General features: G+C 40.6%; 3 protein-coding genes across 3 annotated transcripts; 2 read left to right on the forward strand and 1 right to left on the reverse strand.

The window, feature by feature from the left end:
- Positions 1-452: 452 nt before the first annotated feature.
- lzic (leucine zipper and CTNNBIP1 domain containing) lies at positions 453-2,956 on the reverse strand. Its single transcript, XM_080497319.1, has 7 exons — positions 2,799-2,956; positions 2,437-2,572; positions 1,884-2,019; positions 1,696-1,794; positions 1,506-1,601; positions 1,247-1,328; positions 453-1,176 (listed from the first exon to the last, which is right to left on the reverse strand). The coding sequence occupies exons 2-7, from the start codon at positions 2,535-2,537 to the stop codon at positions 1,121-1,123; spliced, it is 570 nt and encodes a 189-aa protein (XP_080353445.1). The 5' UTR covers positions 2,538-2,572; positions 2,799-2,956; the 3' UTR covers positions 453-1,120.
- Positions 2,957-4,300: 1,344 nt separating this feature from the next.
- Positions 4,301-9,196, forward strand: LOC308130273 (nicotinamide/nicotinic acid mononucleotide adenylyltransferase 1-like). Its single transcript, XM_080496520.1, has 5 exons — positions 4,301-4,364; positions 4,681-4,814; positions 6,021-6,204; positions 7,329-7,453; positions 8,086-9,196. The coding sequence occupies exons 2-5, from the start codon at positions 4,700-4,702 to the stop codon at positions 8,484-8,486; spliced, it is 825 nt and encodes a 274-aa protein (XP_080352646.1). The 5' UTR covers positions 4,301-4,364; positions 4,681-4,699; the 3' UTR covers positions 8,487-9,196.
- Positions 9,197-9,725: 529 nt separating this feature from the next.
- On the forward strand, positions 9,726-12,015 carry rbp7a (retinol binding protein 7a, cellular; the record flags this gene model as incomplete). The annotated part of the gene is given in 7 exon segments (XM_080496897.1): positions 9,726-9,733; positions 9,914-10,005; positions 10,810-10,913; positions 10,915-10,989; positions 11,124-11,225; positions 11,955-11,978; positions 11,980-12,015. Coding segments are annotated over 7 exon segments (441 nt in total).
- Between the last annotated feature and the right edge of the window lie 276 nt (positions 12,016-12,291).

Raw genomic sequence — 12,291 nt, forward strand, 5'->3', positions numbered from 1 at the left:
AAAACACCATGGAAGCACTTTTAATGGTCGTTTGTGGATTGTTGGAATAGTTTCAACTCTTGCAGCAGCAATGATTTTGGTTCAAGTCTTGAGAGAGTTTATCAACGAGCGATTTACATCGGTTGCTGGAGAAATATTCACGGTGGTTGAGCAAACGATCGTCCAGCAACGAGGAGGATATTGTTCGTCAGCGCCGACTGCTGGAACTCGTCTGGCGATCTCGAGTCAAGTTGTGCAGAACAGGTACGAAAAAGTTTAAATGACCAAATCACCACAGACAGAAGCAGAATTATTGTCCAAGATTTGAATAAATTTGGTTGCAGAATGAATCGAATCTCAGTAGCACATTTCATTATGTCAAATTTGACTCCATTTTTGTGTTTTTGAAAATGACACATTTGAATTAGCTTTTTCTCTGTTATTCAGATTTTTATTTTTTTTTTTTTTTTCAAACAAGATCAACAACAACAAAAAAACTGATACAACAAAGTTTACCCATCCGGCTGCAACCATTTGAACGTCACAGCGGTCTCGGGCAACTACATTCACGTCTTCACACTGAACAAATCACATGTCTACGGTGGCCCAAGAAGGCCAAATTCTCAACACAATAGCAACAAGCTAACAACGGAACTGCGCCACAGTCGGAGAATCAGCTTTTTTTTCTTTCCGGGGGACAATATATTCTGACGGACCGATGGACAGCAGAGCACTTCCATAATGTTATGACCATTTAAAAAGTGACCAACAACAGTGATTTCTGAAAACGCAAAAACGAAATTAATCGCAAACGTCACGCGGCAGCATTTTTACTTACGTCTCATTAGATGTTACTTAATCAAAATCGTGGCGCACTTCCGTTGTGACTTTGTTTGCGGAACCATTGTGTCCTTATGGGCCACCGTACATTTTCGTACCAATAATACAGATTCACACACGTCTAGGTGATTAAAATATATTTACAAAAGTCGAAGAGTATAAAACAATACTGTTAAAAAGTGTTAGCTACTACAATAACACCTGAAAAAGCATAGATTATTTACAAAAAGAATCAATTGGCACTTTTTTCTTTTTGCAGTATGAACAAAGACAGACTTGAAATGATCACTTTGTGAAGCCGCTATGCCTTCGTTTTCACACCAGAGCTGGCTAAAGCTAAAATTTTATCCTCAGAGCCTGAAAAAGAAAAAGAAATATAAATATCAACGCATCGATTAAGGAGATTCAACATGTTTCATCCACTCACCCATGTCTGCAGTGACTTTTTCAAACTGGCTCAGAGTCGCCGTGGCGTTTTCAGTGAGGAACGTCTCATCCTCTGGCGTGAGCTGTCAGACAGTTAAAACTGTTTAAAGTCTCAAATCTTCCTCTGATTGGAGGTTTGGAAATGTTTAACTGGCTAATCTCATGTCAACCTTGCGACACGACACAACGGAAATAAATGAATGCAACAGTGACTCATCAGCACGATCCACTGACTCAAGCAGTCAGAACCCCAACCTCACCTTCTCTCCCAGCTTCCTCAGGGCCATGAGGATCTCCACTTTCTGCTGCGTGTACACGTCTCTTGACAGCTTCCCCACCATCACGTCTCGGTCCATCTGCAGCAGAACGTCACACACAGGTTGGACAATTTGTTTTTGAGCAGATGAATCCTCCCCCCCAAAACATGAAGTGATGGGCTGCGGTCCGAACCTCTCCCAGTCTGGTCCTCAGCTGTCCCGGCTGCTTCTTGGCGAAAAGCCGGATCACCTCGGGGGTCTTAAAAGCTTGGCTGATTGCCGCCTGGATCGCCTGTTGAAAACACGGGGAGCATCTCAAATACTGAAAAGTCAGAAAAGTCACTATTCGATTCAATTGGACTTCTAATAAGTCATTCCTACAAGCTGCATCCCACTGAGTTCATCCACGAGCGTCATGTCTCCGGACATGATCTTCTTCAGGGAGTCGTTGAATTCGCCGAGCTGCTCTAAGGTTTCCTTCTTCGTCTCCTCGTACTCTTCCTCATCCAGTTCTCCTCTGGAATAAAAGACAGTGTTCACACTTAAGTGAAAGGTTGCACTTCTCACACTGGCATTCTAAACATCAGGCCAAGACGTGTAAACAAAGCACGTGACAAAAGTCTATGTATTTTATGCAACATCCTTTGTAAAAGCAGCAAGTCATATTTATTCTGTCTGTTCTAATCTGTGTGGAGCAACGCAACAAATAATTTCCCTCTCTCTCTGGGATTAATAATGTATTTTTATTGTATTCATCACCAGTCCAGGTCATGTTTTGGCTGTATGTGGCCCCTGAATTTTTAAAAAAACCAGCTGATCTATGAGATGGATCATCGTCATGTGTTCAGGATGAGGACACACATTTTCCAAGCTTGCTCTCATGAGAGATCACGAGCACAAGCGTGGATTCAGACCATTTCCTCTCCACTTGTACCTGCATTCCTCCAGATCCTGAAGCTGTTGCATCAGTCTGTCAAGTTGCTCCTCCATATTTTGCCTTAATTTGCTGGTTTCTGACTTTCCACGGGAGGCCATCTTCGGCCACAAGTCGCTCTCCAAACTATGGGGGACTGAGATTAAAGTCAACAGAACAACAATGAGTTTGTTTTTTTTCCAGACCGAGTGTAAATACAAATACGACACAAACACCATTCGTAGGTTTACGTGGTTTTTAAAGATGATGACAGTGTGTAATCAGAGCCAGGATGTAAACACATGTCTGAAAATAGAAACTCAGCTGTTAGCTGAACAAGTAGCATGCTAATATTAAAAAATAAATAAATAAAAGCATCTCACCGGGAGTCTCTATGAGCGGCTGTCAATCAGTAGTGGTATATTTGAATAGTTTGAATAAACGTCACGAATGCAGCGTCAAACGACCCTAATCGCTCTGAAATAAACGATTAAAAGATCAACACAAAACCCAAACAGGCGTATTTTGTTGCGATCGTGAATGCAGCCCAGTTGGGGGGCGTGGGCGTGGCCGTCTGCTTCCGGGTCAGCTCTGCCCAATCAGATTCCTCGATCTCCAAGTGACGTCGTACGGTGCGGACTGCAAGCATGCAGCTGTCACCCTTTTTGGGTTCGTTCAAGAAACAAGGGATTGGCCCAAAGGTTTTATAATAATGATGGCACTAGATGAAAAGGAGTCCAAAATATCCATATAGAGCTCAATATGTGATATATGGAAATGGGGAATATTTTGCGTTATCCTTCCAAAAAACCTTGTCAAAAAAAAAAAAAAAATCTCAAACAAATGTCTGACAGGATTTATATGATTTATCATTTTATAAGACATCTCCTTCAGTTTTGGAGAAATTTAACAAATAAATGATTGTCTGAAGCGTACCCTTTCTTGAAAGACGTTTTATTATCGTTCTGTTATAGTCATGGTGGATTGTTTGTCTCAAACCTTCATTGATAAGCTTTCTTGTACAATGATAAGCAAGCAAGTCACGTTCACTGACCTTCAGCTTGGTTAGTGGAATTGTTATTTGAGAAAACAGAAGTGTATGTCTGCATGTATTATTTCACACTTTTCTAATATTTAGCTTTAGACCTGAAGCTTTAGAAAACAAAGAAATTCAAGAGCATTTCCAACCATCAGATTTTTTTAAAACAGTGCTGTGTAATTGACCTTTTATATTTCAACATTAAGATTATCTATTAAAAAAAAAAAAAGCTCAACTTTAACATGATTATTTATTATTTATTTTTTTACTTTATTGCAGAAATAGGGAACATCCAAACAGTGCAACCAAACATCAAACACAACAAAAACAAACAACTTCAACAGACAGTGCTCAGAAATAATACATGCATATAATCTTAAACTCGAGGACAGGTATTTATAAACGTTTTGCCTATAACAATTAAGAATGACTTTTTTTTTTTATGAGAGCAGTATAATAATAGAAAAAAATGCACAAGCGACCAGGGAAGCCAAAGGTCTCATTATTCTCTTTTGGAATAGTTCTTTAAACATCTCAACAGTTTTATTGCTTTTATGTGTTTATGTTATTTAGTGTTTTAATGTGTTCTTTAAATCCAATGCAGAAACTTCACAAAGTTTGGCTTTACCTTTGCTAATCTGCATTTGCGTGCATTTTTTGAGAGAAAGTTAATGGGGAGGAATCATTTTATTGATTTATCGAGGTATTTTTTTGTTTTGTTTTGTTTTTTTGAGGGAGAGCGAAGCCATTGTAGCCGCGCTTCATACCAGTAGGTGGCGGTAATGTACCAGTTTGTTGCTTGCCAATCGCCATTAAAAAAAGAAAAATAGGAAGAAGAAGAAGGAAGTGACGGAATCTCCGTTGGTTCAGCGTGAAGTAGCCGGCAGACTTGAACATACCGTTAATAAAGGTACATAACATGTCAATTGGCACACTTTTATTGAATTGTCTGTAAAACGGAATCATTTTCGTGTCCTGCAACTGCACAAAGGAAGATACGTCACTGGAGCGGAAGTTATTCTTCTTCGCTTTCGATTTATTGCGAACTCGTGAGAAGTGACCACATAGTGCATGTTGTTCTTCTACACGTGTTTATTCTCTAACTCTAAAAGGAAATCAGACACAGTTTTGGCTTCTGAGATGTGGCGACTTCGACGCGCAGCTGCAAAACTCGATTCGACGTGAGCGGCGTGGATTTAAATGGTGTTTGTTGTCGTGTTTGTCAGCCCCCCTGCATTGTGAGACATGGACAGCCACAGCACCGCCAGGGTGGTCCTGCTGTCCTGTGGCTCCTTCAACCCCATCACCAACATGCACCTCCGAATGTTTGAGCTGGCCCGGGATCATCTGGAAGACACGGGTACACCAATCAACTCTAATGTCTGTACAGTGCTTGTCTTCATTTGGTTCCATCACGCAGACCACGATCAAAGTGTATGCCAGACTGTGGGGGACATCGTGTTTATGTGTTTCTGACGCGAGTTCCAAGGAATGATCTAAAATTTAATAAATTCGTTCTCAGATGGCTTCAAGTTAAAGAAAGAAATGAAAGCAAAAGTCACACAGTTGGTTCAAACACCCACTGGGGGGCCTGTGGGTTTCCCTCCCACAGTCCAAAAGTTTAATTTTGGAAGCAGAGACTTCAGGAAATAAATTACTTCCGTATGTAATCGTTTCTTTGATTTGTTAATTCATAAGGTTGTGTTAACTGAAGAAGGGTTCATGATTGAAAAACGTTTTAACAAAACTCGGAAGAGTGAGGAAATCATTGAGCCAATAAGAGTAAGAATGACTCCAGCTATGATTAATATTACTCATGTCAGAATGAAGCTCGTCTAGCATTGAACAGTATTTGCAGTTGTTGAATACAGTGTATTTCTTTCTGACTCAAACATAGAATGTAGGTGGAGAAAGATGTGAATACGCAAGTATTTCAAAATAGTTTATCTTGGTTTATTTGAAAGAGACAGTGCTCCACAACAACGAGGAAAAACATCCTGTAAACAAGAGCAATCAGAGATTCTTGACGTCCGCCAAATGTTTCCGGATCACCTCCATAATTTAATGGAATCTTCCATGTGGTGAAAATCTTGCCAGAATTTGTTGCAGTAGTTTTGATCTAACCCTGCTAACAGACAGACAAACAAATATACAACAACGATTTTATCACGTCCTTGGCGAAGGTCATGAGCCGGAGTTCAACTAAGGTGGCTTGTTTTCCTCTGCTGTCCGTTGCTCTGAAACTGAGCAACTTTGAACAAAGTGGCATCATGAACGAATGAATATCAGCAGGCTGAACAGAATCCGATCAATTCCAAATGAATTAAAACAGAACGTATCAACAAATTACTTTAAAAGCTGAAAAACAAATCAACATGTCATTAGGTTTTTCCACTTCAGATTCATCCAGCAGGGTTCCACAGAGTGTGTGGAAATAGCTAAAGGCTAAAAAAAAATATATATATATTTAGATTGATCATACCAGTTTGGTTTGTTGAAATCAGTTTCTGTGCCGTTGCTCTTCTCCTCTCATCCCCTCCACCGTTCCTCTTCCTGATCGTCGAAGGTCACTACCGTGTCGTGAAGGGAATTATCTCTCCGGTGAGCGACGGCTATAATAAGAAGGGTCTGATCGAAGCCTGCCACCGTCTGGAGATGGCCAGGTTGGCCACAGAAAACTCCGACTGGATCACGGTGGATTCCTGGGAGAGCTTGCAGCCGGAGTGGGTGGAGACGACCAAAGTCTTACGGTAAGTCGAATCCTTTCTTCGAACTCGTGCCGATGCCTACGTCGCCCTGGAGGAAAGATTTATTGTTGTGTGTTGGACACAAAAAGTGAGGAGACACACCCAGCCAGATATTTCAGTGCACACCCTTCAAACAGCCATAATCACAGGCTAGTTAATTTCATTCTTCCTGCATTTAATTACCGTCTTTTGAGTCCAAGTTGTGTCTTAGTGCCATTATTAGTGAGGCTAAAGTGATTATTTTTTATTCCATTTACATGTATATTCACATATGTGACATAGTTTGTTGAAGTTGACACTTAAGTCGCCAAATTAAAACGTTTGTTAATCAAACTCTCAGCTTTGAAACTGCTCCTTTATAATGTGGCGTCGTCTTGCTTTGAATCGCAAACGTTTTTGACTGTTTGTGTAACACAGTTGTCAAAGTTAACAGTTAAAACTGATTCAGAAATGGTCCTCCATCAAATTCAACATTATTACTCATTGTGCCCAAAGAAAAGAGAAGATAAATCTTTTAATTTCACTAATCTGAATTGTGTTTGTGTTATTTAAAACACGTGTCACTCAAAAGAATAAATTATTTTCTGACACTGTGAGGTGACAGCTATGTTGTTTAAAAAAAGAAAAAAGAAATAGAAACTACCAAAGATTTCATAATTTAAAATACTTTACTGCAGGATTATTATTCTGTGCTTTCATCTGCCAGGCTCTGACTTGGACGTGTGAAGAATAAACAAAATATAACAGCAGTTGAATCAATTTTTCAGAGAATATGAAGGATAAGAGAAAAACGTAATTTTTTTCCCCCACTCATGGTTAGTGGTTGGGTGAAGCCATTTATTGTCCCAACAACCGTGTGTACTCTTTTTTTAAATCACAGTTGTTTGATGATGAATGGCTTCAAACAACCACTAACCATGAGTGAAAGAAAGGTTGTTGTTTTTTTGTGTGTGTGTGTGTGTGTTAGCGTTCATATTCTCTAAAAAAAAAATCACTTAAATACCATAAATTCTTCACTCTGCTACTGATGATTTTTGAACATGTCGAATGCATTCTAATCCTCAATTCAGTTTTCCGTGCAGGACAAGTGAGGAAGTGTTGAGTCCATGTTGCTTGTATCCACGCAGGCACCACTATGAGGAGCTGCTGACGTGGGAACAGGGCGCCGACGACGTGGACACGGTCAAGTCTGCCAAAAAGAGACGCGTGGAAGGAAACTCGTTTGAGAGTTCAAGTTATCACGGAAAGAGAGGCAAGTTATATTATTCATCAATAGGCATTTGCGGCCTGGCCTTTCTTCTTGTTTTTCCTCTAGTCAGCTCTACGGTGATTTGTGGGTGTGGAGTTTTATTGTTTTTATTTGTGTGTGTGTTTGAAACTCAACACACCTTGTTTACTGTAAAGGCAGCTTGAGGTGCAGCACAGGAAGGCGGAATGAGCGCTTTGTGCCTTTCGTGAGCACAGGAATCTCTGATATGCCGGCTGCATTATGTCAGATGGACACCGTTCATTACGTCATCGCGCTCAAATCACGTCTGTCAAGGTGGATTTGTCTGCTTACAGAGTTGAATGTTGTGACGATTGAACCAAAATCTCACCAGATCGAACCGCAATTCTGGCGAATGTAGTTTATTGCTTCTTTTTATCCACGGTAAATGTAAAAGTCCTTTACACGCAAACAAAAGCAGCTGTGTGAACTTGGCTTCTCGGAATAATGTGACACTCTCTATTGTTTTGTTGCAATTTGAATAATGACTACTATGTGTGCTTATGCATTGATGCTCCCACAGACCTGCAAACAGTGTTTGATGTGTGAAATCAATGATTCTCCTGAATGAGGAAAAACATGGCCGCCATCTCTTCCCTCTCTTCTTCCCTCCTCAGATGACCCTCGGCTGATGCTGCTGTGCGGGGCGGACGTCCTGGAGTCCTTCGACGTCCCCAACCTGTGGAAGCCCGAGGACGTCACGGAGATCGTGGGCCGCTTCGGCCTGGTCTGCGTCTCCCGCAGCGGCAGCGACCTGCTCAAGTTAGTCCACAAGTCCGACGTGCTGTGGAAGCATCGCAAGACCGTCCACCTGGTGAAAGAGTGGGTGACCAACGAGATCTCGGCCACTCACGTGCGGCGGGCGCTGCGCCGCCGCCACAGCGTGAGGTACCTGCTGCCAGACAGCGTCCTGCACTACATCCAGCAGCACGAGCTGTACAGCTCGGAGAGCGAGCAGAAGAACGCCGACGTGGTTCTCGCCCCGCTGCAAAGATACGCGAACGCCTCGACGACCTGAGGAGGCGCTCGGCCACAGCCAGCCAAATATGAGCCATCTACACTTTAAGTGCTGTAACGAATCTTTGATCAAACCACATTTGTAAGCTCACGTAAGTGCCTTACTTCATGGAATAGTCCTCAGGTTTTTTTTTTTTTTTTTTTAAAGCCTGGAAGGTAATGGTTTTTTAGAAGTTCACTCTGATATAATTTAGCTTTTGTGTGGTTTACGAGTGCACAAGTCAAAAAACAAAGAGGGATGTCAAACATGACCTGCAGGCCAACACCGGGCTGACAGAGGATCAGTCTGTGGGAATAACCTTGCAGAGTGAAAATATCACAAAGAAAACAATTTTTTTTCATCGGTGCTGTTTTCTTAAGGTTATAGCCGATTTATGACACTTAAACCCAAGAAATCAGTGACGCAGCAGTGAAATTTGCTCCCCTGTTGCTCGTGAATCAGCGTAGAATCGACAACGGGTGAGACGTTTTGAAAATATGCAACCTAAAGGCTGCAGGAATCCTGCAAGCAAGCCAATAAATTACCCTTTTTTAACATTTTTAATGTATTTGGTGCAAGGATTCTGAATCAATAAAAAAAAAAAAAAACCACTATGCTGAAATCACATTTAATTTTCTTTAAATAAAAAAAATATTTGTTCAGTTTGAAGGAAGAGTTTTTTCATTATACTTGCTTATTCTGAACTCTCAGTTCATCACCGATTTGTATCTGGAGCGGGACTTTACAGATGGAACCTGAAAGCAGCTTTTGATCACTTGGTGCTTCTAATGTGAAAAACTGATTTGTTTTGTTGCTGAAAATAAATCACTGACTTTGATTTCAACTGTGAAAGTGCTTCATTGATGATTAAAAAAAAAAATTACATCAGCATTACCATCAGCAGACCGCAGATCAAACCACAAGTAGCAGACTTACAAGGCGTTCGTGTTCATAGTTGTGCTCAAAATGAAAGTAACTGATTACATCAAAATGAATGCCTTACCTTTCAGTGGTGGAGCAATTCTCTCAGATTACTTCAAAAATAAAAGCACCAGAGTAATTTCTGTGGCGAGATGTAGTTACAAGTCTCATGTAACAGTTCATTAAAACGTTAGGACTTGTGATACATTCGTTGTCTTGACAAGAAAGCAGCCCTGATGAGGTTTTATGTGACCACTTGGAAAATCTCCATGACTTGTTTGCACAACCGCTGCGACTTTTACTTTCACCGGACTTTTGTCATTTTTCACTCCTCGCAGCATGACAAGGTGTGTTTTTATTATCTGTGTCTTATTTTTTGTCATTGCACAAGCAGGCAGGCCTGCTAAACTAGCCCTCAGGCGACAGCGAATGCGGTGGAGGAGACTCCCACTCTCACAAAACACATTGTCTCGGGCTCTTCTTTTCACAGAAGGCCGGTGAGTCACATTTTGTTCTCTCAAAGGAAGGAACCGGAGTGCGATCAATAGGCCTGCAAGCCTCTGTGGAACATGGGACATCATCAGCAATGTCAATTTTGAGGGCTACATGATTGCACTGGGTAGGTCAATCCAGTTTCTCCACAACTTTCAGACTGGACACCGTATGCCGTCTGCAATGAGTCACGCGTACTTCCAACAGAGCCAAACAAATGTAAATGTAGATATTCAGACAGATTCTCGATCATGCTTTGATTCATAATTGCAAAACAATCTTGTGTAACATGTATAATTGTATTTGCATGATTTGGATCCCCCTTATTCACTTTCATTCAGACTTATATTACACTGCAAAATCCACTTTTTGCAATGTGTTGCAAAAAACAACAAATACTTAAAAAGCACTGTATTGATATCGTGCAGTTCTTCTTGGTACGTACATTCACTCACACACAAACGCTGCTTTGTGGGCGTGAGAAAAAACACATATTGGTGCTTTGGAGGATGGGGGAAAAAAGTATTTGGCTGTTGTGATGGTGATGGTAGGCACACAGAGGATGTGTTCATAGAGAGTGGGTGAGTCCATCTTTGAGATCTTTAACCTTCGTTTGAAGGTTTACAGAGATAGAGAAAAAAAGAAATGTCATTGAAAAGTAAAATTTTCTTCATCACTCATTTCATATGAAAAGATTCCAGTTTTGTATTCAGTACCCTGTGACAATTATAGAATGAATGGTGTTGTGAAATATTGCAATATTTCCAGATACTGTCCTTTAAATGGGCTTAAAAACAAAATGGGCTTGACATATTTCAGTTTATGTGCATCACATCTAAAATATATGGAAATGTAATCAATTTTATAAATTTTTTTGGGGGGGAGGGTGATGTATGTGTAAGCACTTTTTTTTTTCTTGTGCTCTCCCAAGACATCAACCCAAACATCAGAAAGATTGCTGTGAGGCTGAAGTTGAGGAAAATGGTGGAGCAGCGGGGAGACCAGTTCATCATTAAAACTCTCAGCACTTTCCGAAAACTACACCGTCTCCTTCAGAGTGGGCCAGGAGTTTGAGGAGTGGACACAGGGGCTGGACAACAGACACGTCAAGGTGGGGGAGAATGGCACAGGTGAAACCAACGTTTTCAAGATAATTCGACATGATTGGAATTGAATGGGAGCCGCCGACAAAACGTTATCCAATGCTGATGCATCCCTCCTCTTCCTCTCGGCCATCTGCGGCAGTCGCTGGTGTCGTGGGAGGGAAACAAACTAGTGTGTGTGCAGACTGGAGGGAAGAAGAACCGGGGATGGACACACTGGGTTGAAGACGACAAGCTTCATCTGGTGGGTGAATGACTTGAGAGGTGATGTTTCAGATTCAACGGTCAAGAGATTTACTTTATGAATGACATATTAAAAAAAAAAAAACAATAACCTCGAAAGCATCTTTTTTTTTTAAATAAACATAAAATATAGTGAAACGGAAGGGTATGCTTGCATCATGAAATTGTTAAAATGTTAACATAGTGATATAGTGAAACTGTTGTGAAAGACTTAAAGTAGTAAAGATGTAAAGAATTTTCATATCTATAAAATGTGTAAAACAAAGATATAGTAAATATGACCAATTCACATAATCTATATTTATGAAAATATTTAAGAATAGACAAATATATATATATATTTTATAAATGTATAACCCATGTGCATGATCCCTTGAAAACTGTAAAAAAAAAAATACATATGTAATACATATTGTAAAAAAAAAATAATGAAATCAAAAGAACTAAACTTATTCATATGTAAACATCATACATATGTATATCTCGTTTCACATATTCACAGTATGTATGTGAAAGGTTAGAAATAATCATTTGATGATTCATATAAAGTGTACATGGGCTGTGTAATAATTACCAGGCGTGAGTAAATACACAATGTGATAGTAGTATACAATTGTTCTGTGTGTGTGTGTGTGTGTGTGTGTGTGTGTGTGTGTGTGTGTGTGTGTGTGTGTGTGTGTGTGTGTGTGTGTGTGTGTGTGTGTGTGTGTGTGTGTTGCTCGGCCCTCAGGAGCTGTACTATGAAGGAGAGCTGTTGCAGGCAGGTATTTAAGAAGAATGTGAGCGAGTAGAAGAGGAACGATGATGACCTGCTGGATCCAACAGTGAATCACAGCAACACACTCAGAACCTGCGGTTTAATCTTCTCTGTCATGTGATGCGCCTGCTGGAGCTCAGGAGAAAATGTCCGTCTGGTCGTGCTGAGGATTTGCACCTGTAGGTGGCATTGCTTCATTACTGTTAGTCGGTTATTGTTCTGTGAAGCTGGCTTCATGAACTCACTGAGTGAAAAGGATATTTATGGGTCTTTTCAGCCGGCTGGAAAAAACAAACAAACAACAACTTTA

Source organism: Blennius ocellaris (genome assembly GCF_963422515.1).
Source record: "Blennius ocellaris genome assembly, chromosome: 5".
NCBI lineage: Eukaryota > Metazoa > Chordata > Actinopteri > Blenniiformes > Blenniidae > Blennius > Blennius ocellaris.

Bases quoted from the DNA above. Each gene is read 5' to 3' on its own strand.
- lzic (XM_080497319.1), bottom strand. From the start codon at position 2,537: ATGGCCTCCCGTGGAAAGTCAGAAACCAGCAAATTAAGGCAAAATATG. The intron at 1,795-1,883 runs GTAGGAATGACT...TGTTTTCAACAG, and splicing joins AACTCAGTGGGATGCAGCTT to GCGATCCAGGCGGCAATCAG. The intron at 1,329-1,505 runs GTGAGGTTGGGG...ACTGTCTGACAG, and splicing joins TGAGGAAGCTGGGAGAGAAG to CTCACGCCAGAGGATGAGAC.
- LOC308130273 (XM_080496520.1), top strand. From the start codon at position 4,700: ATGGACAGCCACAGCACCGCCAGGGTGGTCCTGCTGTCCTGTGGCTCC. The intron at 4,815-6,020 runs GTACACCAATCA...TGATCGTCGAAG, and splicing joins GGATCATCTGGAAGACACGG to GTCACTACCGTGTCGTGAAG. The intron at 7,454-8,085 runs GCAAGTTATATT...TTCCCTCCTCAG, and splicing joins AAGTTATCACGGAAAGAGAG to ATGACCCTCGGCTGATGCTG.